The 25,690-nt window shown below is 53.5% G+C and overlaps 1 protein-coding gene across 1 annotated transcript; it reads left to right on the top strand.

The window, feature by feature from the left end:
* Positions 1-2,291: 2,291 nt before the first annotated feature.
* Positions 2,292-25,298, top strand: LOC139009573 (acyl-coenzyme A synthetase ACSM4, mitochondrial-like). The gene is made up of 14 exons (XM_070413831.1): positions 2,292-2,364; positions 4,065-4,306; positions 6,783-6,993; positions 10,688-10,895; positions 15,295-15,438; positions 16,118-16,274; positions 18,674-18,753; positions 20,295-20,418; positions 21,392-21,472; positions 21,606-21,707; positions 22,315-22,442; positions 22,533-22,632; positions 24,283-24,402; positions 25,095-25,298. Exons 1-14 carry the CDS (start codon positions 2,292-2,294, stop codon positions 25,179-25,181), a joined length of 1,857 nt encoding a protein of 618 aa, XP_070269932.1. The 3' UTR covers positions 25,182-25,298.
* The last annotated feature ends 392 nt before the right edge of the window (positions 25,299-25,690 follow it).

The raw sequence follows: 25,690 nt of genomic DNA, 5'->3' as shown, positions 1-25,690 counted from the left end.
AACAACTGAACAGCAGGCTGCGTGGAGTGACCAGGTTGGCAGGGGGGCAGTTGGGGGCAATCAGGCTGGCAGGAAGAGGTGGTTAGGGGTGATCAGGCTGGCAGGGAGGCAGTTAGGGGTGATCAGGCAGGCAAGCAGGTGAGCAGTGAGGAGTCAGTGGTCCCAGATTGTAAAAGGGATGTCCCACTGCCAGTTTAGGCCTGATCCCCAGGATCAGGCCTAAATCAGCAGTCAGACATCCCCTGAAGGGTCTCGGATTGGAAAGGGTGCAGGCTGGGCTGAGGGGACCTCCCCCGTGCATGAATTTCCTGCACCGGGCCTCTAGTCCTATATAATAGAAGGCTAAAATGCAAATTGACCAAACAGCAGAATGACCGGTCACTATGACGCTTACTGACCACCAGGGGGCAGATGCTCAACACAGGAGCTGCCATCTGGTGGTCTGTGTGCTCCCACAGGGGAAGCACCACTCAGCCAGAAGCCAGGCTCACGGCTGGCGAGCACAGTGGCGGTGGTGGGAGCCTCTCCCACCTCCACAGCACACTGAGGATGTCCGACTAATGGCTTGGGCCCGCAGAGTGGGCCTAAGCCATCATTTGGACATCCCCAAGGGATCCCGGGACTGCGAGAGGGACCCCCTCCCAAGTGCATGAATTTCATGCACTGGGCCTCTAGTCTATATATATAAAAGGCTAATATGCAAAGTGTTCCCTCAGGAGTTTGACCTGAAGACTGAGAGTTCGATTGCTTGCTATGACATGTGCTGACCACCAGGGGGTGGCGTGAAATGAAGGAAGGCCCCGGCTGGCAGCCAGAGGGCTTCAATTGACCCTGATCACCAGCCAGGCCTAGGGACCCTACTCTTGCATGAATTTTGCGCACTAGGTTCCTAGTTTAGAAATAGTTTCAGATATTTGGTGTGTTAATTTGATGATTTATTTAGAAATAAAAAATTTGTCCATGGAGGTATGGGAAATAAGAGCAATTCATGAAAAGTCACGTTTCCATGTGGAGGAGATGGAGGCAACCAGGCACAGGGTCGCTGCACCCCTCACTGTTCTCCTCGGGAAACAAGGACGTCCACCGCCCCAAGTCTTGAGAGTCTTTCCATTCACATTAAACTTGGGCCAGGAAAGGTCAAGATGCTGGAGGCCAGGGCCAGAACGCCTCCAACTCGGGTTCAGTTCAGTGCCGCGGGCCTGGAGCACAGCGACAGGGCATCGAAAGAGGTGAGGGTGAGAGAAGCCACCACGAGGCTCTACCACGTCCACAGTAGAGCCTCAGCCTGGAGAGCTTGAGGGCTGCTTTTGAACGCGCCGTGTTTACTGAATCCTGGCCGAGTACCAGGCACCGTGCTGAGGCGCCCCTCACACCACAAGCAGCCAGTAAGTAAAGCGGTAGCACTGCTCTCCTTGCACAGATGAAATGACACTTGGGAATGTTAAGCAACTTGGCGAAGGTCACCCAGAGGGGCATGCATGGGTGCAAGTATGTATGCAGTATGCGTGTGCATGTGCACATGCGTGTGCATCTGAACCTCCGTGTTTAGGAGGGAGCTGGGGCCCCACTGTCAGGAGGGCGCTAACTCCCAGGCAAGGCCCTCTCTGCCCCTCTCCTTTAGGCTCGCCTTTACTCCCATGGAAATCGCCAGGTGAGGCGTGTCCCTCTCCTGTGTATCTTATGTAACAGAGTCTTTCCAGGCCACAGTAAATTTGCGTTTGCACCGAATGGGCCTCTCCCTTCCCAGATGTCATTCTGGGCAACAATGGGGACTTGCCCATCCTGCTGTGCGCAGGTTCTGTCTGAGGCTCGGGCATCCTCACACCCGCAGGCAGGTCTTCCACTCCACGAGGCAGCAGAGAGGCCTGTGGGGGAGGCTGAGGGAGCTGCACCAACAGGCGACCTCTATTGAAGGAGGCAGCACAGAGGAGGCTGACAGCAGAGAGGGTGAGCGGGCAAGACCACATGGGGTCAACCATTGCCTCTGCATCATGAGACAGATGACCAGGGGCAGGCTACTTAAGTCTACCTGGGCCTCAGTCTCCCCCTCTGTAAAAGGGGGATGCTGATAGCCCTGGCCTCACAAGCTTGTCCTAATGTGAATGCCAAGCGCTGGTCCACATCAGCACTTAATAAACATGGCTGTTCCCCTGGCGGGGACTGTCAGGCCGCGGCTGAGAGCAGTGCCTCGCCTCCACCCACACCACCCTCAGAGGTGAGAGACGACACGTGTGGTAACAACAACAATCAATAATTCAAGACAGGCAACTGTCACGTAGAAGTATCGGAGCATGTATGGAAACTCAAAGGAAGAAGTAATCACAGAATTAGGACAAAAGAAGCTAGATGACAGTTTGCAGCCCAGTGAGGCGGTGACCTGGCCCATGCCCCAAGGCAGGCTTTGAAGCGTTGGGAGTAAAGTCCAGGCCTCCTGACTCACTGCCAGGCTCTCCATGACTGGCACTGAGGAAAATACCCCTGACAGCAGCATGGGTTACGCTGGAAGGTGTCTTCTCCATGCTACGCATTATCTTGTTACATCCTCAAGTAACCCTGGGAGAGAGGTATATTTCCCCACTTCACAGATGAGAAAATTGAGGTGCAGGAGGCGCAAGTAATTCTTCCAAAGCCCCAGCCAGAGAGGGGCTGAGCCAGGACTAAGTGGAGGTCCCTAACCAGCTATGAAGGAGGACTGAATGGGGGAGGAAGTAGGGCCGCCAAAGGCAAGGAGAATGGCAGGCTGAGTCTCAGGGAGACACAGGTTTTATGAAAAGCGAATGGGCTGCTTTTACTAGAAGAGGAAGTTCAAGTAGAGGAGTTCGAGAAGAGTACAAGGCAGACAGATGGAGGCCTTGAATGTCGATCCAGGCAGCAAATGTCTGTCTAGTGTTTGGTTGGGGAGAAGGCAGAGACTGAGGACAGGCGCTCGACAATCCTACAGCTGCAGGATATTTTATCTTCACCTGATGCTATGTTTTTATTGACTTGAGAGAGAGAGAGAGAGGTTGATTGGTTGCCTCTCATACATGCCCCAACACGCAACCTAGGTATGTGCAGGAATCGAACCTGCAACCTTTTGGTGTACATGATGATGCTCCAACCAACAGAGCCACCTGGCCAGGACGGGATTTTTTTTTAAGGCTAATCTGGTCACAGACAAAATGAAGAGGGAGAGCCTAGTGGCAAGAGGCGGGGCAGGGGGGGAGGTTGGCAGCAGGTGGGGGGCTGGTGGTGGGGGAGGTTGGCAGCAGGTGGGAGGCTGGCAGCAGGTGGGGGGGCTGGCAGCAGGTGGGGGGCTGGCGGTGGGGGGGCTGGCAGCAGGTGGGGGGCTGGTGGTGGGGGGGCTGGCAGCAGGTGGGGGGCTGGCGGTGGGGGGGCTGGCAGCAGGTGGGGGGCTGGTGGTGGGGGGGCTGGCAGCAGGTGGGGGGCTGGCGGTGGGGGGGCTGGCAGCAGGTGGGGGGCTGGCGGTGGGGGGGCTGGCAGCAGGTGGGGGGCTGGCGGTGGGGGGGCTGGCAGCAGGTGGGGGGCTGGCAGTGGAGGAGGCTGGCAGCAGGTGGGGGGCTGGTGGTGGGGGAGGTTGGCAGCAGGTGGGAGGCTGGCAGCAGGTGGGGGGGCTGGCAGCAGGTGGGGGGCTGGCGGTGGGGGGGCTGGCAGCAGGTGGGGGGCTGGCGGTGGGGGAGGCTGGCAGTGGGGGAGGCTGGCAGTGGGGGGGGCTGGCGGTGGGGGACTGGCAGTGGGGGGGCTGGCAGCAGGTGGGGGACTGGCGGTGGGGGAGGCTGGCAGTGGGGGGGCTGGCAGCAGGTGGGGGGCTGGCGGTGGGGGAGGCTGGCAGTGGGGGGGGCTGGCAGCAGGTGGGGGGCTGGCGGTGGGGGAGGCTGGCAGTGGGGGGGCTGGCAGCAGGTGGGGGGCTGGCGGTGGCTGGCTCCTGCTGCTCTGAAGAGGAGGGGTTCTGGGTGTGCACCCTCCCAGGGGCCCACAGTCCACTTCGCAGTTTCACCAGGAGCGTGGGGAGAGGCTGACACTCCGCCCCCCCCCTCCGGCCCCCACCCCGTGTCTCCCCGCAGGTGGTGGTACTGCCCCCTGTGCAGCCACAGTCCCTCCGGGCACCATGCGCATCACTGCTGGCTGCTGGCTGCTCGGGCGCCTCTGGCTCGCCCCGCCGGTCCGGCGCCTGCACGCGGGTCACCGGCTCCTGGCGCCCCTGGCCCTTGCTGACTTTGAAGCCATAAACCGCGGCGAGAGGCCATTGCCCGAGAGTTTTAACTTTGCTGGGGATGTGCTGGACCAGTGGTCCCAGAAGGAGCAGGTATGAGATGGTGGTTTCGCGGGTGCTGACATCCCTCCCCTCAGTCTGGGCCCACTTGCCCCTTTAATTCGGGCCTCTGGTCCCCTGGGCTCCCCTGGGCTCCCCTGCGGAGACAGCGCTGCTCTCCCAGGGGAGACTGAGCTCAGCGACGCTGCCTTTCTCCGCGGCCTCCTGGGCGGCTCCGTCCCTCTTTTCCTTCATTTTCCTCCAGGCCCCGCGCAGCAGCTCCCTGCCCCTCACCTGTGCCGGCTGCTCGCCGCGTACCCGTCAGCTGGGCTCTGGTCTGAGGACTGGTCTGCGCTGGAGGGATTAGGAGAGACTCGGGTTGAGAACAAATCCCACAGCGGCTCAGTAGCCGCGGCTGGCCCTGCCCTGCCTCCCCGGCACCGGGCGCACTCAGGGAGGGGAGGGGGTGCTCACCAGCTGGCAGGGCAACCTGTGCCGCCCAGGCGGCTGTGGGAGCCCCGTGCCCAGGTGCTGACTAACGCTCAGTCCCCTCCCCAGCGGCCAGTCAGTCTCCTTTCAGTCTCTTATGTGTTTTTGTTTGTTTACTCCTCGCCCAAGGGTATTTTTCCCATTGATTTTAGGGAGAGTAGAAGGGAGAGGGAAAGACAGAGAGAAACGTGGATGTGAGAGCAAACACATCGATGGGTTGCCTCCTGCACGCGCCCTGACGAGGGCCCGGGCCAGGGAGGAGCCTGCCACCCAGGTACATGCCCTTGACTGGAATGGCAGCCGGACCCTTAGGTCGGCAGGCTGACACCCCATCCACTGAGCCACACCGGCTGGGGCCATCCTTCAGGCTTTAGCACCTCGCTTGCTACCCTCTCTTGTACAGAGAGAGCAGGTAGCAGTTGATAGTCTCTAGATAACGTTTAAAGGCACATTTGTTTTCAATACACTTACTTTTCAGTAAACTCTCTTTAGCAAGTGGTACTATTCCCATTCCGCTGGTGAGCACACCTTTCCCTTTTAAGGAACTGTGTCCAAGTAAAAGTGAGTCTGCAAGAACAACAGCACAGGGGCGGACAGCCCCGCAAACACCAGTGATACTCAGATGACTAAAGGTTGGGAAATACTGACCTATATTATTTCATCCAATTCCATCACCCCTGGAGGTTGCAGATAAGGAACTTGACCTTGTAGAAGTTAAGCAACTTATCCAAGGTCATCCGTCCCAAAGGTACCTGACCCAGCCCAACCTCACAGAGCTCGGTCTGCAGGGAGGGCCAGCGCATCTGTGACACAGGCAGCACCGCGGTCCAGGGGGGGAGGAGCGCAGGGCTGCGAGAACAGAGAGAGGGGGCTGAGGGAACAGAGGGAGGGCTGCGGGAACAGAGGGGGGGTGGGAACAGAGAGAGAGACGGGGTGTAGGAACAGAGAGAGGGGGTGTGGGAACAGAGAGGGGGGGTGCGGGAACAGAGGGGGGGGGCGGGAACAGAGGGGGGGCAGGAACAGAGAGAGGGGGGCAGGAACAAAGAGAGAGGGGGTGCGGGAACAGAGAGAGGGGGGTGTGGAAACAGAGAGGGGGGCTGCGGGAACAGAGAGAGAGGGGGGCGGGAACAGAGAGAGGGGGGTGTGGAAACAGAGAGGGGGGCTGCGGGAACAGAGAGAGAGGGGGGCGGGAACAGAGAGAGGGGGGGTGTGGGAACAGAGAGAGAGGGGGTAAGGGAATAGAGAGAGGGGGGTAAGGGAACAGAGAGAGGGGGCTGCGGGAACAGAGAGAGAGGGGGGCGGGAACAGAGAGAGGGGGCTTCGGGAACAGAGAGGGGGGCTGCGGGAACAGAGAGAGGGGGCTGCGGGAACAGAGAGAGGGGGCTGCGGGAACAGAGAGGGGGGGCTGTGGGAGAAGGGGGCTGCGTCGGCTCCCCGGAGGGCGGGCGGGGAGGTAAATAGCATTCCTGGGAGGGAGGGCGATGACCTCGGAGGCACTGCCTGAAGCAGAGGTGGCAGCACAGAGGACTCACTCTGTGAAACCTTTTGAGATGGTTCCTCCAGAATCAGTCACCTGCCGCCTCTGCCCAGCATGACCCTCAGCCCCTCTGTCACCTCGAAGCCTCCGCCCTAAGGGTATACGCAGAGGCCACTTGCTTGGGGAACCCATGGGGGTTATTTAGATGGAACAGAGTTTCACATCAGCAGGAAGAGCTTTATTGCAGGGCTAGCGGGGAGCTTGGAAAACTGGGCTAGAAGCTGGAGTGTCCATCCCGTGAGGACAGAAGCCAGGACGCCCTGAGGACGCACCGCACCCAGAGCTGATGGTCCCAGAGACTCATCGGCCTGAGGGGTCACATGCCCAGCCAGTGGCCAGGGAAGGGCAAGCACCAAGACTGTATTCAGTAGGAGAGGGTCCCCCAAAGACAAGCTGGCTGTTCCCTGACCCCCAGCACAGGTGCGAGGGCACATGACAGTGGATGTCCCTCTACTTGGTGACCGGTCCTAAGCCTTCTCCTCTCTCTCATGTGCCTGTGGCCAGACAGGAGAGAGACCGGCCAGCCCCGCCCTGTGGTGGGTGAATGGCAAAGGGGGCGAGGTGAAGTGGAGCTTCGGGGAGCTGGGCATCCTGTCCCGAAAGGCCGCCAACGTGCTCACCCAGCCTTGCGGCCTTGCGAGAGGCGACCGAGTGGCGGTCATTCTGCCCCGAGTCCCGGAGTGGTGGCTGGTCAACGTGGCTTGTATGCGAACAGGTCAGTGTCCATATTTAACTTTTGTAAACCAGACAGAACAGAGCAAGACTGGAAGGTGAGGTTTTTCTGAATAGTTAGTTCTGACTGAAGCAATGCTTACAAGGACAGCAAAACCAGAGCTGAAACTAAGGGCAACCATGGTGTAATAATAATAATAAAACTGCCTTAATAATAACAATAAACTGCCTTAATAATAACAACAATAATGAACTATCTTTGGTAATTATGACATTGTTGTTTTGCAAGAGAGGAAACTGAGGTTCAGAGAGGTTACGAAGTTTGCCCAAAGCCACACAGCTAGAAAGCGATGCCATTGAGATGAAACACAAAGCTCTCCCAAAGCCAGTGTGCGTGCCGACGCCTCTTCGCAGGGCTGGACTGTGAAGTGTTTGCCCGGGTGACCCAGAAATTCGGGTCTCTGGTATCTGAATTCTCCCTGATGTGAAAATACAAAAGGAGGCGAAGGCATTCTAGAAGGCCAGGGCTTGTGGGAATATGACCGTGGACCCAGCTGGAAAACCTCTGCCTCTTTCCAGACAAGAAGGTGAATGCACTCAATGGCACGTTTCTCCCAGGGAGTCCCTCACACTGCACCCCAACTCCACAGGGCTCTTTTCTCCTCTAGGACAGAGGTAGCAAAACCATGGCCTATGAGCTCGCCATCTATTTTTGTTTTGTTTTTTGTTTTTAAATATATTTTTATTGATTTCAGAGAGGAAGGGAAAGGGAGAAAGAAATAGAAACATCAATGATGAGAGAGAATCATTGATGAGCCCTTGACCAGAATAGAACCGGGGACCCTTCATTCTGAGGGCCGACGCTCTATCCACTGAGTCACACCAGCTAGGGCTGGCCATCTATTTTTGTAAATAAAGTTTTACAGTTAAATGGAACGCAGCCATGCTCATTCGTTTACACAGTGTCGGTGGCCCTTTGCGTTCTACAGCAGCAGAATTGCCCATTGAGACAGAGATGCTTCATATGGCCACAAAGCCTAAAACATCTACTACCCGGCCCCTTACAGAAAAAGCTTGCCAATTCCTGCTCTAGAACATGGCCTACATGTTATAAATCAATGAACAATAAGAAGGAATATAGTTCTGTAGAGAACACACAGATGTTTGTTTCAATGGGGTCAAAAATAGAAAAAATTAGAAACAGCTACATAAAGATGATCAAATAAATTATAACTGACCTGAGACTAAGGTTTCGTGGAGATGTTCATTGCTAATTGAAATTACAGTGCCTCAACTTGATGGATGTCATTCAAGAGAAATTATAAGGACGTCATCTTGGTGTTTAAAAAAATGCTCTAACTGCTCATGTTAAATCAAAACAGCAATATATAAAATTAATTCCACATTCACTATAAAAAGGAACTTGCAAATGTGAAACCAGTTGTGGGTTGGAGGAGTTAAAGGTGGTTTATTTATGTCATAAGAATGTGTTTAGCATTACTTAACATGATTTATGCAATTTGTGAATTGTGAAGATTAAAAGTCAACCCACAAACTGAATAGTCAAAAACATTCAGTTCATTAAATGTTAAGCAAGCAGCTGATTGTTTTCTAACAAAGTTATTACATCTTCTGCGTGAAGATGGAGATGCTTGCACACACCCCGTGGCAACATGTTTTCCTGTTGCTATAACGTGTGTTCGGTCTGCGATCGGCCAGAGCAGCACTCCCTCTGCCCCGTGGAACCCGTCGCCGTCACAATGCCCCTGAGAGTGTTAACAGTTTCTGAGCTGATCAGATCAAGTGGTTTGCAAAATAAATAATCTTATGTTTTTGTATTGAGTGAACAATCTGAGATCCTCTAAGGCAGCGGTTACCAACCGGTGGTCCACAGACCACTGGTGGTCCGTGAGGTCCGAAAGGTTGGAGACCGCTGCTCTAAGGTGCTTTCTGGGGTTTTTAAATATATTTTTTTTATTGATCAGAGTGGAAGGGAGAGGGAGAGAGAGAGAGAAACATCAATGATGACAGAGAATCATTGATCCCCTGCCTCCTGGACGCCCCCTACTGGGGATCAAGCCTGTAACCCGGGCATGTGCCCTGCCCAGGAATCGAACCCGGGACCTCCTGGTTCATAGGTCAACGCTCAACCACTGAGCCATACCAGCCAGGCTCTAAGGTGTTTTCTTACTTCCTCTTCACATATTTACCTGTTTTCTCAAGAGGAGATGAGATGTAAGAGCTTTTAAAATTTATTCTTTAAATAAAGTCTCCTTCTTATCTTAGGAATTCAACTCTACCTCCTCCTATTTAGCTGGTACTCACCAGGAAATAAGTCTCGGGTCGGGTACAAGCCTTGGGAGTCTCAGATACAAACCTCGAATCCTGGTGCTGCCACTGACTGACTGTGTGGCCCGCAGCCAGTGGCCCTGTCGTCAGTGGGACTGATTTTAAGTGAGACACCAAGCACATAATAAGTGCTCAGTCAATGAGAGTGGCTCTTCCCACACACGCTGCTTCCTTCCCGTTGACTCACTTCAGACAGAACAAACCGCCTTTCACCTCCTCCCCCCTTCTCCGCTCATAGGAGCGGCCACCTCCGGCCAGAGTCTAGGACGGCGTGAGGCCTGGGGTGAGCTCAGCCTGAGCAGTGCATGAGGGCCGACTCTGCCGCTCACCAGCCCACCTCATAGGCCACCACTGGCAGCCACTGCGACCCACGCAGCTGTGGTCTCCAGGCTTTTCTGGCTACGCAATTTACCAATAAAAATATTTGGGACACACTGCCCCGACCTGCATGGCGGGGTTCAGGATCTGCGGGAGGGGCCGACGCACAAATGGAAATGCTAGACAAAAATATGAAAATAGAAGGCATTGGGGCCGGGTAGAAACCTCTCTCTAGGCCAGACACACTGAGCCCTGGCCTTGTCCGCTTTTGTTCAGTGTTAGGCACACATCTTGCCGTCAGTAAAGCACGGCAGGCACGTAGCAGACAGAGCATCTCAAGGTCAGTAAGGTCAGTAAGGTCCAGTAGACATTTACTGGGAGGCTTTCAGGTCAGGAGATTGCTTCAAGCCACCGCAATCTCAACAGAACCATCGGCGCCTAGCGTCAGCCCTGCTAGCGCTCAAGGCACATGGGCCTCCCGAGCCCTTGTGCACGCTCCTGACAGTGCTGTAGGCGGTGGCTTCAGGCAGCACACACCCCACATCTGGATACAGCTATTTATACTGTAATATAACATTCATGTTCTAAAATATGTACAAAAGTGAGGTAAAAAGAATTCTAATATTTCAATAATTTTTTTAAAATTTTAAATTCTTTTCTCATCCCCTGTGGATTATCTTGCAAACTCACTTTGGGGACCGCTGGTTCAAAGTGCCCGTGAGAGTGTGTTAGAAGCCCCAGCGCGATGTACGTGTGACCTGATCCTGATGAAAATGGCACACAGCAATGGCCCACTGTTGTGATGCCTCCTTATGCCAGACACCATTACTTCCCCCATTTTACCGATCAGGAAAGGAAGGCACCGAGAGACCCAGCAACATGCTCCAGGTCACAAAGGCAGGAAGGCGAAGGACAGCTCCCCAGGCCCAGGGCCTGCCGGCCTCTGAGCAGGGCTCTAGGATCCCTCACCCCCCAGCGTCAGGGTCCTGCGGGGACCCTGGGGAGGGCAGGCGGCCACAGTCTCACCCAGGGGACCACAGTCCCGCTCAGCGGGGGTCTCTCCTTCCCAGGGCTTGTCTTCATGCCGGGCACCACGCAGCTGACCGCCAAGGACATCCTCTACCGGCTGCGGGCCTCCAAGGCCAAGGGCCTGGTGGCCAGTGAGGAGGTGGCCCCAGCAGTGGAGTCCATCGTGTCCGAATGTCCTGACTTGAAGACCAAGCTCCTGGTGTCTCCGCGCAGCCGGCCGGGGTGGCTCAGCTTCCAGGAGTTATTTCAGTGAGTATTCCCCGCCCCCGCTCTCGGAGTCTCCTTGCTCCGAGGACTCAGCAATACTGTGCGTTGATCTGGGATCCTTCCCAGAAGAGAATCGCCCGCTGGAAGGTCCTAAGGACGAAAGGGAGGGGTGCAGCTCTGTGTCCTTTCCCTGTGCCCCCCCTCGGCCTGTGGTGAGTGCCCCGCACGGTGGCCCTTGCCTCCCTCGCGGCCCACACTGCCCATACTCTCCCTGCCTGAGGCCTCTGGCCTCCCTTTTATTCCTCAACCACGCCCTACCTCAGGGCCTTTGCCCGGCTGTCTCTCCTGCCTGGATGCTCTTCCCAGTCCTTCCTGTCAGATTTCAGCTCGAATGTCATCCCCTCCATGAGCCGTCCCTGGCGCCCATCCAGGCAGGAGTCCACGCCACTCCCGAACATGGGTGCTGTTCTCTTCACGGCCCTCAACGCTCCCTGAATATGGTGCCCCATCACTTTCCCCGTTTACTGGTTTTCTCCTGTACCGCAGAGATGGGCAAATTAGGGACCATGGGCCAATTCTGGCAGGACACCTGCTCTTGTAAATAAAGTTTTATTGGAACACAGCCACACGCATTGTCTACACATTGTCCATGTCTTACCAGAGCCAAGTTGAGCAGATGCAACAGGGACCTTAAGGCGCACAAAGCCTGAGACGTTACGTCTGGCCTCTGCAGACACAGCTCGCCGACTCCTGCCCCCAACTGAGCCCACGAGGGCAGAGGCTGTTGTTGGTCACTCTGCCCCCGTTCCCCACTTAAGCTGGCGCTTGAACAGTGTTTACCGAAGGAATGACCAGAACCGGTCACTCCCTTCACTCCTTCACATGTGAAATGGGGTGATGCCCTGCACAGCATCTCAGGGGGCTGAGGACATCGCTCGTGTGAGAAAGTGGTTCCTAAACTGCAAAAAGGGGCGTGAAATGCTAATGGGTGGTCTGACCCTTCAAACAGCTGTTAGATGGCTCATGTTGAAAAAAATCATTCTGTAGAAATTTATAGGAAAAGGCATGAAACCCCGTTGAGTAACAGCAGTTTCCTTTGTGGGAATGAAGTTTTACCCGACTAGTGAATATAAACCAAGTCCGATTGGCCATCCCCAAACCCTCTCCCCAGGGCCATGCCAGGGATGCTGTTGTGTGTTTTACTAGTATAAGCTGTCGCTGTGGCTCGTCAGGTGACATTGCTGAGCCTGTGTCTCTCCGGAAAGCAGGGGGTGGGGCCTCCCTCGGGGTGTGGAAGCGGAGGGTGGCAAAGCGCGTGCAGGGCAGGAGCCAGGCGCGGGCCAGTAGTTACCGTCACCTCCTGCCGTCTTCACATCGAGGTCCTCGCGCCCAGGCCCTGGCCGCGGCTTCAGAGGCCTGCTGCACACCCCCTTGGGAACGTGTCTGTAACATGCTCCCCGACACACGTGTGTGCACCTGTTTACAAATCAGGACCGTGTGCTTCTGTGCATCGCACGGGTGTAAAAAAGAAACATGTGAAAGGACTAGTCACAGACTACATGCAGCTCGGAGTTCTCCTGTTTTCCTCTGAGGCAGCCCCAGCTGCACGCAGACCCTGGCACCCCGCACCCCCACGCCAGGGACCCCGTCTTCAACAGCCTGCAGCGTGCACTAGGCCCCGGGAACCTTAAATGGGCCGCAAAGCTGACAGAAGAAAAATGTCTTTGAACTCAAGCAAAGTTAGCGTGGGAAACTTCACACTGGGGGTGTTTGCCAGGACAAAGGGAATACCCACTTGAATGAACGACTTTGGCGTGTCACGCTCCAAAAGGGCCACAGACTTTCTCTGAGAGCCACGGAACGGAGAGCCGGCCTTGCCGACACAGGCCAGTGGTTCAGAAATCCACACCCAGCAAGAGCTGGCTAATTTCTCGTCATGAGGGTCAATCTCCTGTGAAGGAGCTCCCCTCCTTCTGCCTCCCAGGGACAGAAGTCGTGAACACCTGCCAGGATATTTACAACAGGATGTGGAAAAGGTCAAATCATGGGCCAGACCGAGTTTCTCCTTTCCCCTCCTGGGAGCCGGGGCCCTGGCTGCGGGTCCGGATCCCTGGATTCTGTCTTGGGGACTGGAACAGCTCCCGGCAGAGGAAGCGCACAGCAGGGTGGACGCTGAACGCCCTCGGGTGTGCAGAGCATGGGTGGCTGGGGCACGGAGCGTGGCCCCCCGCGAGGCAGGGGCTGGTCCTCCTAGGACCTCACCTGCTCAGTCTTGACCTTCACCCTACAAACAAGGGAGGCCGCTGACGAGTTTTTGGAAGGGACGTGTCAGGTCGGCCTGGTCTAGATGACGTTCTCCAGCAGCCGTGTGGAAGGAGGAATTGCGGACCAAACTGGAGTCAGAGAGACCGTCCTGGAGCCTCAGTGGGGGCAGACGAGGAGCGTCTGACTGGTGAATGGGACGGAGGGAAGAGGCGCGAAAGCCCAGCAGGACCTGGAGGTTGGTTGGACCTGGAGGATGAAGGCAGGCGCCCAGCTGACCTGCTGGTTAACGGGGGTGACTGCAGGGTGGCTCCCGTCGGGGGAGAGAGAGTGTAGAGTGGGGCAGGCTGAGATGGCCTGTGACCATCCAGATACCCAGCAAGTGGAGGTGTGAGTCAGACCCGAGGAGATAAAGGTGCAACTCTGGACGTCGTCGGCATTTAATCGGCTCTGAAGGATCCGGAAGGCTATGACTCAAGCCTCCGAGAAAGGGAGGCACACCTTGGAGTCCTGCTGGGAAATCGCCTGTCACTCACAGACTGTAATAGCACTTCTTTTAGTGAAAAGAATGAAAAGCCTTCTCTCCAAGTGTCTTTAAGTGGCTTGAGAAGCATCCGGAACAGGAGGTGGTTGTGTTCACAGGACCGGACGCCGTGCGCCGCTGCACCCTCTGAGCCCGTTCTTTCCAGAGACCGAAAGGAGCCGACGCAGTGGATGAGGTTGTGTTCCGTTCTGTTTCTTACTTTTTGGGGGAAGAGGCAAGTTAGCAAGAAAACCACTTTCATGTTTTATGAAACCACATTGGACAGTATAGCGGGTGGCCATATAGTCAGTCCTCACTGTTTGCGGTCTCCATGGCTGTCTTATTCGCTCGTCAAGATGAATTAAAATGGTGTCCTCAGCCCTGTTCCCTTCAGCCAGGAAATTGAAACTACGATTCAAGAGTCTCACGGGCTTGGAAGCATTTTATCGGTTATCTACTGAGGAACAAAACTCAGTGTCAAAGAGCGACCCCCTCTGCTCAGGACGCTGGGCTGGTGTCCGCGCAGGCTCCACAGGCAGTGGGCACCTGCGGGGCTGGGCGTTCTGAGTGATGCCTGCTCCCCCCAGTGAAGGTGAACGTGAAGCCGTGAGCGAGGCCTGGGCCTGGCGCCAGCCCCGCCTGCACAGCGCTTGTCCTGGGACCGAGCCAGCCCCGCCTGCAGGGAGGACCAGGCGGAGGCCTGCGCGGGGCTGCAGAGCAGCCACCGGACAGCGGCTCAGTTAGAGGGCGCTTGGCTTAGCAATGGGAGAGCAAGCAAAGCGCGTGAACAACGCCGCCTTCTCACGCGGTGGGGCTGTGGTGAGAGTGGGCTGAGTGGTTTGATGATTGACAAGGGTCCAGTGCACTCGTCTTCCCACCAGGCCACCTGGGTGTCTGCCAACCCCGGGGCGACCCCACCATGGCTGGGTAGTCCCAGACCCAAAGGCCAGAGAACAAGACGGGGTGGGGGTGGGGGCAGCAGCCCTTCCTCCTGGCTCTTTCTAGAACAAGGAAACGGTCCCCCTAAAGCCTGAGTCTCTCTGGCCCGGACTGCGTCTTGTGCCCATCCCTACACCATGTTCTGCTTAGGCTAACCAGACTCAGCCCCACCCCTCCCGACCCCCGGTCCCCACGGAAGCACATGGCTGCCACAGCCCTGACACAATCAGTTTCACCAATGCAAGGAGGATGGGATCTCTCTGGTAAGCAATTAACTGTGTCTGTCAGCGCTATTGAAGATATTAAATAAAAACTATTAAAAACTTGTATTCTAATACCAAAGATCTTCCTTTAAATCATAAAAACTCCTGAAATGCTAATAACAATTCCCTGTGCCCTGACTGGGAATTGAACCGTGACCTCCTGGTTCATAGGTCGACACTCAGCCACTGAGCCAGGCCAGCTGGCATCTCGCTCTTTTTTTTTTTTTAAATTGAAAGTGACCTTGGCCATGCCTTTGGCCTATGGGGCGGTGGAGCTTAGAGAGAGGTAGCTGTTACCCTCAGCACTGGTCTGCACAGCCCCTCTCGGGAGGCTTTGGATAGGGTTCTGCCCTATTAACTGTTTTCAGGACCAAGAGGGCAAAAGTAGGAGCAAAAGGATGCCAGAGCTGAGCCGGGTTGCTGTCGTCAGCCACATCTGGTCCATGCCTTACAGATGCGCTTCTGCAGAGCACAGCCGTGTGGAGACGGGCAGCCGGGAGCCGGCGGCCATCTACTTCACCAGCGGGACCTCGGGCTCGCCCAAGATGGCCCAGCACTCCCACAGCAGCCTGGGCATTGGGTACACTCTCTGTGGAAGGTAGGAGGAACCGCTGTCTCTGCCAGCCGGCCCTGGGCTGTTGACGCGCATCTCTAACGGGCTCGCTGACACCCCTGCTTGCGTGGAGACCTCCATGTAACATGTACAAAACAGCTCTCGGGGCCCCTGCCAACCTGAGCTCCGTGAGCGGCCGCTCGTCAGGCAGGAGCTCAGGAACCCGCCCGGCTCAGTCCCCACGGGAGACTCCGTCTGGCTCCTCCTCTCCGCCAGGTACATTGACGCGCCCAGAAAGGCCTTCCTAGGTGTCCCCACACGGTCCCCCACCCCGTTCACTTTCCTCACAGCACATCTCTGTTTGCACACTAACTCATCTTGTGCTTATTCACCGTCTCGCCCCTAAAACAAGAGCAGAGATCTGGCCAGTCTTGCTCACTGCCCGTAGCAGAGTGCCCGGCATATAGTGTTTGCTCAGTAAATATTTGTTGCATCAATGGACAAACTCAGAAAATGATGCCAAGCCCTGCCTCCCACTCCACTCTCAGACCACCTAGGATTCGGAGCAGTCTTCTAACAAAAGTGGGAGGTAGAAGCATCATCTTCCTTGGGGCTTCTTTTGACCCTTCTTTGTAGTCATTGAGGTTCCTGCCAGTCCTCAAAGGCACCAGTCTGTTTGCTTCCCTGGCTGTTCTGTTCGGTCTTGCTTCCCGGTGTCATTTAGGTACTGGCTGGACCTGGAGTCCTCGGACACCATATGGAACATGTCCGACACTGGCTGGATCAAGGCCGCCATTGGCAGCGTGTTCTCTCCCTGGCTGCAGGGAGCCTGTGTCTTTGTGCATCAGATGGCCCAGTTTGACACTGATACCTTCCTAGAGGTAAGTCGTAACTTCTAGCTACAGCTCTCCTTTGTCTTCCCTCAAAGAGAGAGAGAGAGAGAGAGAGAAATGAATCCCCAGAAGAGAGGGGAGTGGGGGAGAGAAACATGGATCAGTTGCCTCCTGCACATGCCCTGACCAGAGATCAAAATTAAACCTGCGACCTGGGTAAGTGTCCTGACTGGAAATAGAACTTGCCACTCTTGGTGCTCCAACCCACTGCGCCACACTGGCTGGACAGTCACTCCTTTGTAAGACAGACTCTTGGGGGCTTTTGATGTATTTCACCAGAGTGGAGAGGGAACACCCACCACACTCTTAGACATAAAACCCACTCTTGTGCTTCAAATTGTTCAGGATTTGCTATTGTCGCTACATCCGTGGCTGCTGAAGAACCTGACTCTAGATAACAAATTAAAAGTCTCAAGTCTAAACAAATCTGTGGCTTCTGATTAGTGAAACGAAGGCCATGACTGACAAATCCAGAGCCCTGTGTGGGGGAGGCTGGGGTGGGGTTGCCTTCTGCCAGAGCAGCCCCTGTTGCTCCCCAGGAGAGACCCTGCTAACTCAGGACCCCGTGGCCTGCAGCCAGCAGCCCCTCCGCGCAGCCAGGTTGCAGAGCAGAGGCCCCGCCTTTAACCTTTAGAAAAATGGGACTCAGGCCAATTATTTTCCACCATGAAACACCAGTTAGGTTTAACGAAATACATATCATTAAATGAACACCACACCTGTGTGGGCAGGAGGGCTCGCCTCACCCTGCTGTTTCGCTAGGTGGCCTGACGAGATGGCTGGCCGTCTTAACAGGAATGTCGGGAACGTAGAACTGGAATCTCACAGCAGGTGGACAAAGTGTCCTGCGGTAGACAAGTTAACTCTGCAGTTTCAAACCTGCATTTGTAAAATGTGTGTGTGTGTGTAATCCTCACCTAATATGTTTTTATTGATTTTAGAGAGAGAAGAAGGGAGGAGAGAAAGAAACATTGATGTGAGAAACATTGATTGGTTGCTTCCCAAAAACACCCCTACTGGGGATCAAACCCAAAAACTAAAACTTTAAAAGAAATTCATAGATTAAAAAAGCACTGAGATACATGTGCCCTGACCCGGAATCAAACCCATGAACCTTTGGGACATGGGACAACGCTCCAACCAACTGAGCCACACTTGCCAGGGCTAAAATAAATATATTTTTATAAAATATTAAATATTTTATACTTAAAATTTTTTGTTTAAAGGCACCTTTAATATATTATGCTTAATATAATATTATGTAAGATCTATTAACAATGTATTAATTGTTAATATTAATTGATATATTAATGTTATGCAATTAATCTTATTTAACATAATATTACATAAAATATTAAAACAAGTACATTCTTGCCCTAGCATGTTTACTCAGTTGTTAGAGTGTCAGCCCTTGGACTGAAGGGTTCCGGGTTCAGTTCTGGTCAAGGGCACCTACCTCAGTTGCAGGCTAGATCCTAGCTCCAGTCAGGGTGCGTGCAGGAGGCAACCAATCCATGTGTCTCTCTCATATTGATGTTTCTCTGTCTCTCACCCTCCCATCCACTCTCTCTCTCTCTAAAAAAAAGAACATTCTTATTTTACAAATACAATGTGTGCATTTTAAGTGCTATGAAAGTGTTCATGGATTTACACTATTCTTAGTTAGAGACACTCCACTTCCTGAGAACAGCTGGAATCCAGGAAGCAAGCAACACAGTAGAAATGCTTGCTTACACTGAGAGTCATACTTGGTCCATGACACCCAGTGGCCTAGACACCCATCTGGAGGGCGTGCTCTCAGACGCTTACATCCAATGCGGACAGACTGTCGATCCTGGGACAGAGTGGGCCCTGTCTAGAAAGAGGACCTCAAAACATTCGTATTTCTGCAGATTTGAGATGCCTTTGATTTAAGGAGCTCGAGGCATAATGAGCCCTGCAAGTCTGAAACAGCTAATCAAAGGCCTGAAAGACGCCTTGCTCATGCATTTCACCCACCCACTCCACAGGGCTGCAGTCCTTCCCAGAAGCAGTGCTGGAAGGTTCGCTTACAGATCCGGGGCGGTGCTGTCCAGGGGTCAGCACTTCAAAGTTCCCCCGCAAGAGGTCATTTGCGGCCCCAAAGTAGAATAAACCAGTTTGGGGTGGTTCTCAAATTCAACAGCTCACTTTTTGTTGAATTTGATTGTGCATGTCTATTACTGTAACATATACATATTCCTTCCAATAATTGAAAATTCCCAACAGACGTACAGTCACTAGTGAGAACTAATAAACATTTGCTTTGTTATTCCTATGAGACGGACACAGAGAATTTGGGGCTGTAGACGTCGGCTCCGGACGAGGCCTTTAATTAGCCGTGTCTGACACCTGTGTCTCTTGTCCAGACGCTCACCACTTACCCCATCACCACCTTGTGCTGCGCGCCCACTGTGTACCGGATGCTCGTGCAGAAAGACCTTAAGAGGTACGTGGGCAGGAATCTGAGCTACAAGCAAAGCTATAATGGGAGCAAGACCGCCTCTCCGCCTCTCCTGTGCGTGCGGAGGCTGAGCAGCATCCCTGGCCTCCACCGACTGGGTGCCAGCAGACTCCCTCTCTGCCAGCGTGGCCATGAAAGGGGTCTCCAAACAGTGACTAACGCGGGGGGAGAGGGGTTGGTCTCTGCCAGGGGCCATGTGGGTGTTTATAGCATCGTTCACAGGCCACGCAAAATTATCAGCTTAAAGACAAGCTGCCGTGTGTAGTCCATTTAATAACGCACCCCTAACACCTCGGCGGGGCCGAGACCAACTGATTTCTAAAGCCTCTACGGCCCGAGGGCCGGACGTTTCCCATCCCTGGTAAAATCTCGGGGAAGGGGGAGGGACGAAATGTCCCCCAGTTTAAGAATAACAGGGTTAGCCTCTAGGGGCCATTGAACATTTCCCAGGGACACCCAGTCCTGCAGTTCCAGACCTCCCACACCTCCCACCCCCAAGAAACAGCCGTCACTACATCCATGCCGCCTGCACGGGAAGCCTGTGAAGTCTTATGATTCGAAGATTCTACTCAATTTGCCCAGATCACCTGAACGCCCAGTGGAGTTGCAACGTCCGTCCGGAGGAGAGAAAGGACGAGAGAAACGATTTAAGCGGCGCAGGCTCGCCCGGCCTCTGCTCCCCGAGGTGTGGACGCCAGAGGCGAGAGGCTGTGAGAGGCCGAGCGGGGCAGAGTCAGCGTCAGCTCCCGTGTGGCCTCAGAGGCAGCCTCGGAACCGGTCCCGGTCCCGGTCCCGTTTCCGGAGCCGCTGCCGCTGCTCAGGGCCGTGGGGAGGCCACTCGCGGCTGCACAGCCTCGGCCGTGGGAACCCCCCGGGTCAGAGCACGGCTGCTCCGGATCCCACGGGTCCTGCGGTTAGAAGCTCCGGCTCCACGGTAGAAAGGCGCGGCGGTGCCACTTACGAACAGTGCGCCCTCAGGCCCACGGTGACCCTGATGCGCTCCCGGCCGCCACCCACCGAGGACGGACAGCCCCTCTGGCTGTGGGGAGGCCGCAGTGCCAGCAGCTGGGGGCACCGGCCAGTGTCTCACGGAGAGCAGCCGCTCCGCCCTCCCGGCGGCGCGTGGGAAGCTCCTGCCCTCCGCTCAGCCTCAGTTTCCTCCCCTGCGGAAGGGGCTCGGGTTAGGAGACGCTCCTGAAGCCCTTCAGCCAGCCAGCGCTCAGCCACTGCGAGCTGCCGCCCGTCACTTGTCAGGCTCACAGCCAGGGTTACCGGCAGCATCAGCATTTCCTCCTGCCTCGCCCCTCCTTCCTCGCCTGCTAAGGTGCATGCTCGGCCAGGAAACTGCTCGTCGTTAGCATGCCTGGAACAGCGTGTGGCAGGACCGAGGAGCTCAGCAAAGGCTCCTCCAGTCGCCGCTCGGAGGCGTGCTCCCCAGCCTGTTTGCTTGTGGCTAGGGCGTCCTAGTTATCTTGTGATGAAAGCCACTCAGCGCCCCCACCTCACGCAGCTCTTTGTCCCTCAAGATACAAATTCCTGAAGCTGCGGCACTGCTTGACGGGAGGGGAGCCCCTCAACGCAGAGGTGCGGGAGCAGTGGAAGAGGCAGACGGGGCTGGACCTGCACGAGGGCTACGGACAGACGGAAGTGGTGCGTGCAGGGGGCGCAGCTGTGCCCCTGGGGTGTCCCCGTCATGCTTGAAGTCCTTAGGGCGCTCCTTCCCCTGCCAGTAGTTACCAAAACTTCTGAATTACCCGGTCAGGGCTGGCGAGGGGAATTGTGATGGTCCCTTATAGGCTTCCTGTCTCCTCCCACTCAGAAGTTTCAGAGGGCGAGGGGTTGCAGAGTTTCAGAATTGTGCAGCTCATCTTTCTTTATTATTATTGTTGTTGTTATTTATTGATTGATTTTGAGAGAGGGAAACATGCACCTGTTGTTCCATTTAGTTGTGCATTCATTGGTTGATTCTTGTATGTGCCCTGACCGGGGATCAAACCCACAACCTTGGCATATCGGGAGGATGCTCTCCAAGTGAGCTACCCGCCAGGGCTCCGCAACTCATCTTCCCATCACACTGGGAAGGACCCAGAGAGCCCCAGTGAGGAGTTCATCCAAGGTGCCTGTCAGGTACCTCAGCCTAAAGGAGTGGTCGTCACCTGTGGGCCTCCAACCTGCAGTGCCAGCGGCATGTGGGAATTAGGTAGAAACACAAATTCTCAGAATCCCCTCCCCAGACCTACTGAGTTAGAAACTCTGGGATGGGCCCAGAACCTGTGTTTTAACAAACCTCAGGTGATTCTGACAAACACTCAAGTTTGAGAACCACCAGTCTAAAGTACTTTAGAATATGAGCTTGCATACTGGGAGAGCTGGTGCTTGCATACTGGGAGAGCCGGTGCTTGCATACTGGGAGAGCTGGTGCTTGCATACTGGGAGAACTGGTGCTTGCATACGGGGAGAGCTGGTGCTTGCATACTGGGAGAGCTGGTGCTTGCATACGGGGAGAACTGGTGCTTGCATACTGGGAGAGCTGGTAAAAACCGAGTCCCGGTTGCACTGTCGTAATATAAACAGCTGCTGAAAATGAATCTTTGCCTATTTATATAGAATGTGTTCCCTACAGGGCATCATTTGTGCCAATCTGAAAGGACAGGAAATTAAACCGGGCTCGATGGGGAAGGGAGTCCTGCCCTATGATGTCCAGGTGGGTGACACCGACTGGTTCAAAAAGAATGTTTCCTGTCGTTTTCCACTGACCATTATATAACGATTCCTAACCCATTTTCACTTTGTGAAAAAAAAAACTTAAAGAACCTAAACTGCTTCTTTCATTTTAGATTATAGATGAAAATGGCAACATCCTGCCAACTGGCCAGGAAGGAGACATTGCCCTTGCACTGAAGCATACCCGGCCCTTCTCTTTCTTCTCAGAATATGTGGTAGGAGAATGAGAGCTGCTCTGCTTGAATAGAAGAGCTGGCTAGGGATGCAGACAGACTGGGGCCCAGGTTTACCACCATGTTGGCATGGAACCTTGGGCAAGTCCCAGCCTCCAAGTCTACTCAGCTGTGAAGGGGGGAATAGTTTCTGTCTCCTCGGAGTTTGTGAATATTAAAGTGCGAGGCTAGAAACCGGTGCGGTGGCTGCGGGGGTGGGGGGCGAGGGCCCTAGCGGTGAGAGATTTACTTGTTATACTCTCGGGCCTTCTGTGTTCTATACTATAAACTACCTTCTTAAAAATTCGCTTCTTTGCCCTAACCGGTTTGGCTCAGTGGATAGAGCGTCGGCCTGTGGACTGAAGGGTCCCAGGTTCGATTCCGGTCAAGGGCATGTGTGCAGGAGGCGGCTGATTGATGTTTCTAACTCTCTATCCCTCTCCCTTCCTCTCTGTAAAAAATCAATAAAATATATTTTTTTAAAAATTCGCTTCTTTTAGAATTAGGATGTGCAGTGTATTAGTCACTTCATGGCGCCAGGCCCCTTTTTCTGTTCTGACCGAATTAACCTACCCCCCCCCCCCCCCCCCCGGTCTTCTTTGATTCCTAGGACAATCCAGGGAAAACCGCCGCCACGATAAGAGGGAATTTTTATGTCACTGGAGACAGAGGCGTGATGGACAGCGACGGGTACTTCTGGTTTGTTGGCAGAGCTGATGACGTCATCATATCCTCCGGGTTGGTACATTGGCCACAGCCAGAGTAGCCCCTCATCAGGGGAGCCTTTGACTCAGTGGCACAGGCTGTACCTGCCTTCTCTTCCTCCAGGTACCGCATCGGACCCTTCGAAGTGGAGAGCGCGCTGATTGAGCACCCAGCAGTTGTGGAGTCGGCCGTGGTCAGCAGTCCAGACCCCATCAGGGGAGAGGTAGCGTGAATGCCACTAATGAAAGCAGCAACTTCATACTTCCAAGTTCTGTCCATTTGGCCCCTCCAAAGAGTGAATCAAGAGTAGCATGTAATTGTCTTATGAGGCACACACGTGGCAAAAACGTACACTGGCATCCACATCCCACGTGAATTGTGTCCCAAAGGGGATGTATTAGGATTCTTTTGGTGGCAAGTGACAAAAATTCAACTCAAACTGACTTTAAAAAAAAAAAAAAGGAATTTATTGGCTGACCACAAGTGAGGCCTAAGGTACAGCCACACCCAATGGTTCACATGCAGTTGGCAAAGCCTAGCCCCTCCATTTACTGGCTCTGCTGCTCTTCATGGTGCCTCCATTTGGGGAGGGGGGCCTTTCTACTCAACAGCAGCCAGATATGCACAGCTTCACCACGTCAGGGAAGGAGACGGCTTCCCGGCCAAGTCCCAAGCAATTCCCAGAGTCCATGTGCCTGTCTTGGATCACGTCTCTCACCAAAGTGGTCCGGATGGTGATGTGGACTGGCTAGACCTGGATCAGTTGCTGGTCATTGGAGGCAGGAGTTAAAGTCAACGCCCCCAGAGGTTAGGGTAACCCTCCTCAGGAAAGTCAGGGCACTGTTACCAAAAAGGGGGCCACAGATACTGCACAAGCAAGGGCTGCGGTTCCTACTGTGTGCACATTGTCATGGCCTCCGAATGTATTTTCTCACAGAAACAATGCAAACAGGAGATGTTGGCCAGGTTGCCAAACAAGCTCCACAAGCCGCCCTAGGACCCGATGACAGGAAACTTGGGGGGTGACTGCAGTGGCTCAGCTCTAGGAGGAAGCGCATGGGATGGAAGGGAGATTCCCTTCCTCACAGACGTTTCCTGCACTCAGTAGGGCAACATTTCAAAATCACTTTGCCTGTCAGTATCCTCCCACAGCTCTTTCTCTACCCTCACATAGCAATGCCCTCGCAGTGCCCCTGGGTCCCATACCCGTATACCCTGTACCACACTCAGTGGGTTCCTTTCTCCAAAATATTGTTCTCCTGCCACCATCTTCTCATCCTCTCCACATAACTGATTTCAGCTGAACTTCAAAAGTAAACACGAATTAGAGTCAATGTGGGAATTAAGAATTTAAACTATACTAAACTATACTTGCTAACCCTCATAATCACCTAACTGGTGGATCTTAAATAGTATTCAAAGAGAAGCGAAAAATAGCAGGCAAGCAAGACCTTCCAAAGGCAGCTCAGTCTTCCCCGGGATTCCTTCTCCCAGCGAACACCAGCCCCCTCACCCTCCCAAGCCCCTTTCACACCACATTCTCCAGAGCCTCCATGTGTCCCACTCGTGCTCCTAGCGGTGCAGGTTTGATGGAGTGAGAGGGCATCTGTGAGACTGCCATGCAAATACACGTGTGACACGGAAGTAAGAAACCTTCAGCTTTACTGAGCCCTGGCTCACGCTCACAGGCCGTTCCCCTGGGTCACACCTCCAGCCTCGCTGTGCCCACGCTTGCTCAGACTCGGGAATCTGGCTTCTCCGCACTCCTCACTCAGCTGCTGCTGGCGAACCATGAGTGCTGTGTCCTGATTGGTTCCCAACTCTGGATGTGTCTGAAAACACTTAGTGATATCAATTCATTCTCCTCCTGCAGGTAGTGAAAGCTTTTGTAGTCTTATCTGTGCCCTTCAAATCATCTGACCCAGAGAAATTAACTCGTGAACTTCAAGAGCATGTGAAAAAAATAACCGCACCGTACAAATATCCGAGAAAGGCAAGTATAAGTTAAGTGTATGTGACCAAACAAGGGTCTAAGCTAGTAGGTATATAGATCTTATTAGCTTTTTAATTTTAACTTTTTAAAATCTTTATGGTTGAAAGGATTACATGTGTCCCCTATTTTCTCCTCATATACAGAAGATATGCATTTCAATTTGTTAAGCTCTAGGACAGTGGTTCTCAACCTTGGCTGCACATTAGAATCACCTGGGAATCTTTTTAAAATTCTGATCTCTGGGCCTCATCCTCCGGAAATTCTGCTTCTTTGTTATGGGGTGAGGCCACAACATTTATTAAGAAACAGAATTTCCGGAGGATGAGGCCCAGAAATCAGGATTTTAAAAAGATTCCCAGGTGATTCTAATGTGCAGCCAAGGTTGAGAACCACTGCTCTAGGAGTTTTGCTTTAAAATATTTTATACTAGGACATTACAAATGCTTGACAAACCAGAAGTTTTCATTAACTCTGCAATATTGAGTAACTAGCAAGAAGCCTCATAGGACTAAGTCAGTCCCATTCCATATGAGGGGGGAAATGGTGGCAAATTGTTCCTAAAGATAGTAGCTGATTCAGCTACCAGAGTGCTCTTGGGCCTAATATAGTCGCAAATTCAAAGCACAGGCCTTGTACAGACAGCTGGGACAAGTCCAATGGAATCCAGTGTCTCATGATGTTTTGGTGATTAGGTGGAGTTTGTTGAACAGCTCCCGAAGACCATCACAGGGAAAATCAAGCGCAATGTCTTAAGAGACCAGGAGTGGGGACGGACATAGCCGGATGGACGGGAGCGTGAAGTACCGACAGGGTGGCTTTCTGTTTCCTGATGGTTCAGTGACAACTCTCTTAAAATGCATAAGATTTTTCCTGAGTCTGTGTTTTGTAGTTAGTCAAAAAATAAATAAAAATCTAATTATTGGAAGAATATTGTTATGATAACTAAACCGACACAGGCAATGATTATGACTTATAGTGCTTAAAATTGCAGGGCTCAAATGATTGCTTGGAAATACACAGTGGACAATGAATTTATTTTGTGCCTGATTAAACAGAAATAAAGATTAGAAGTATTCAAAGAGAAATGTTCAAGACAGAATTCTGCTTAACATTTTTATATATTACTAATTCTTTAAGAGGGATTAAAACATTAATGTTTAAGTGAGAAATAAACATGTAATTCAAAAGCCAGTAAGTAAATTTAATTAAGTACTATATTACTAGTTATCATTCTGAAGCAAATTCACTATAAAGTATCTGAAACTTGGACCACTTAAAAGTAATTATT

Source organism: Myotis yumanensis, unplaced genomic scaffold (assembly GCF_028538775.1).
Source record: "Myotis yumanensis isolate MYYU_CA2020_CCGP unplaced genomic scaffold, mMyoYum1.0.hap1 SCAF_4, whole genome shotgun sequence".
Lineage (NCBI taxonomy): Eukaryota > Metazoa > Chordata > Mammalia > Chiroptera > Vespertilionidae > Myotis > Myotis yumanensis.
This window is presented reverse-complemented; position numbering and strand designations above follow the sequence as displayed.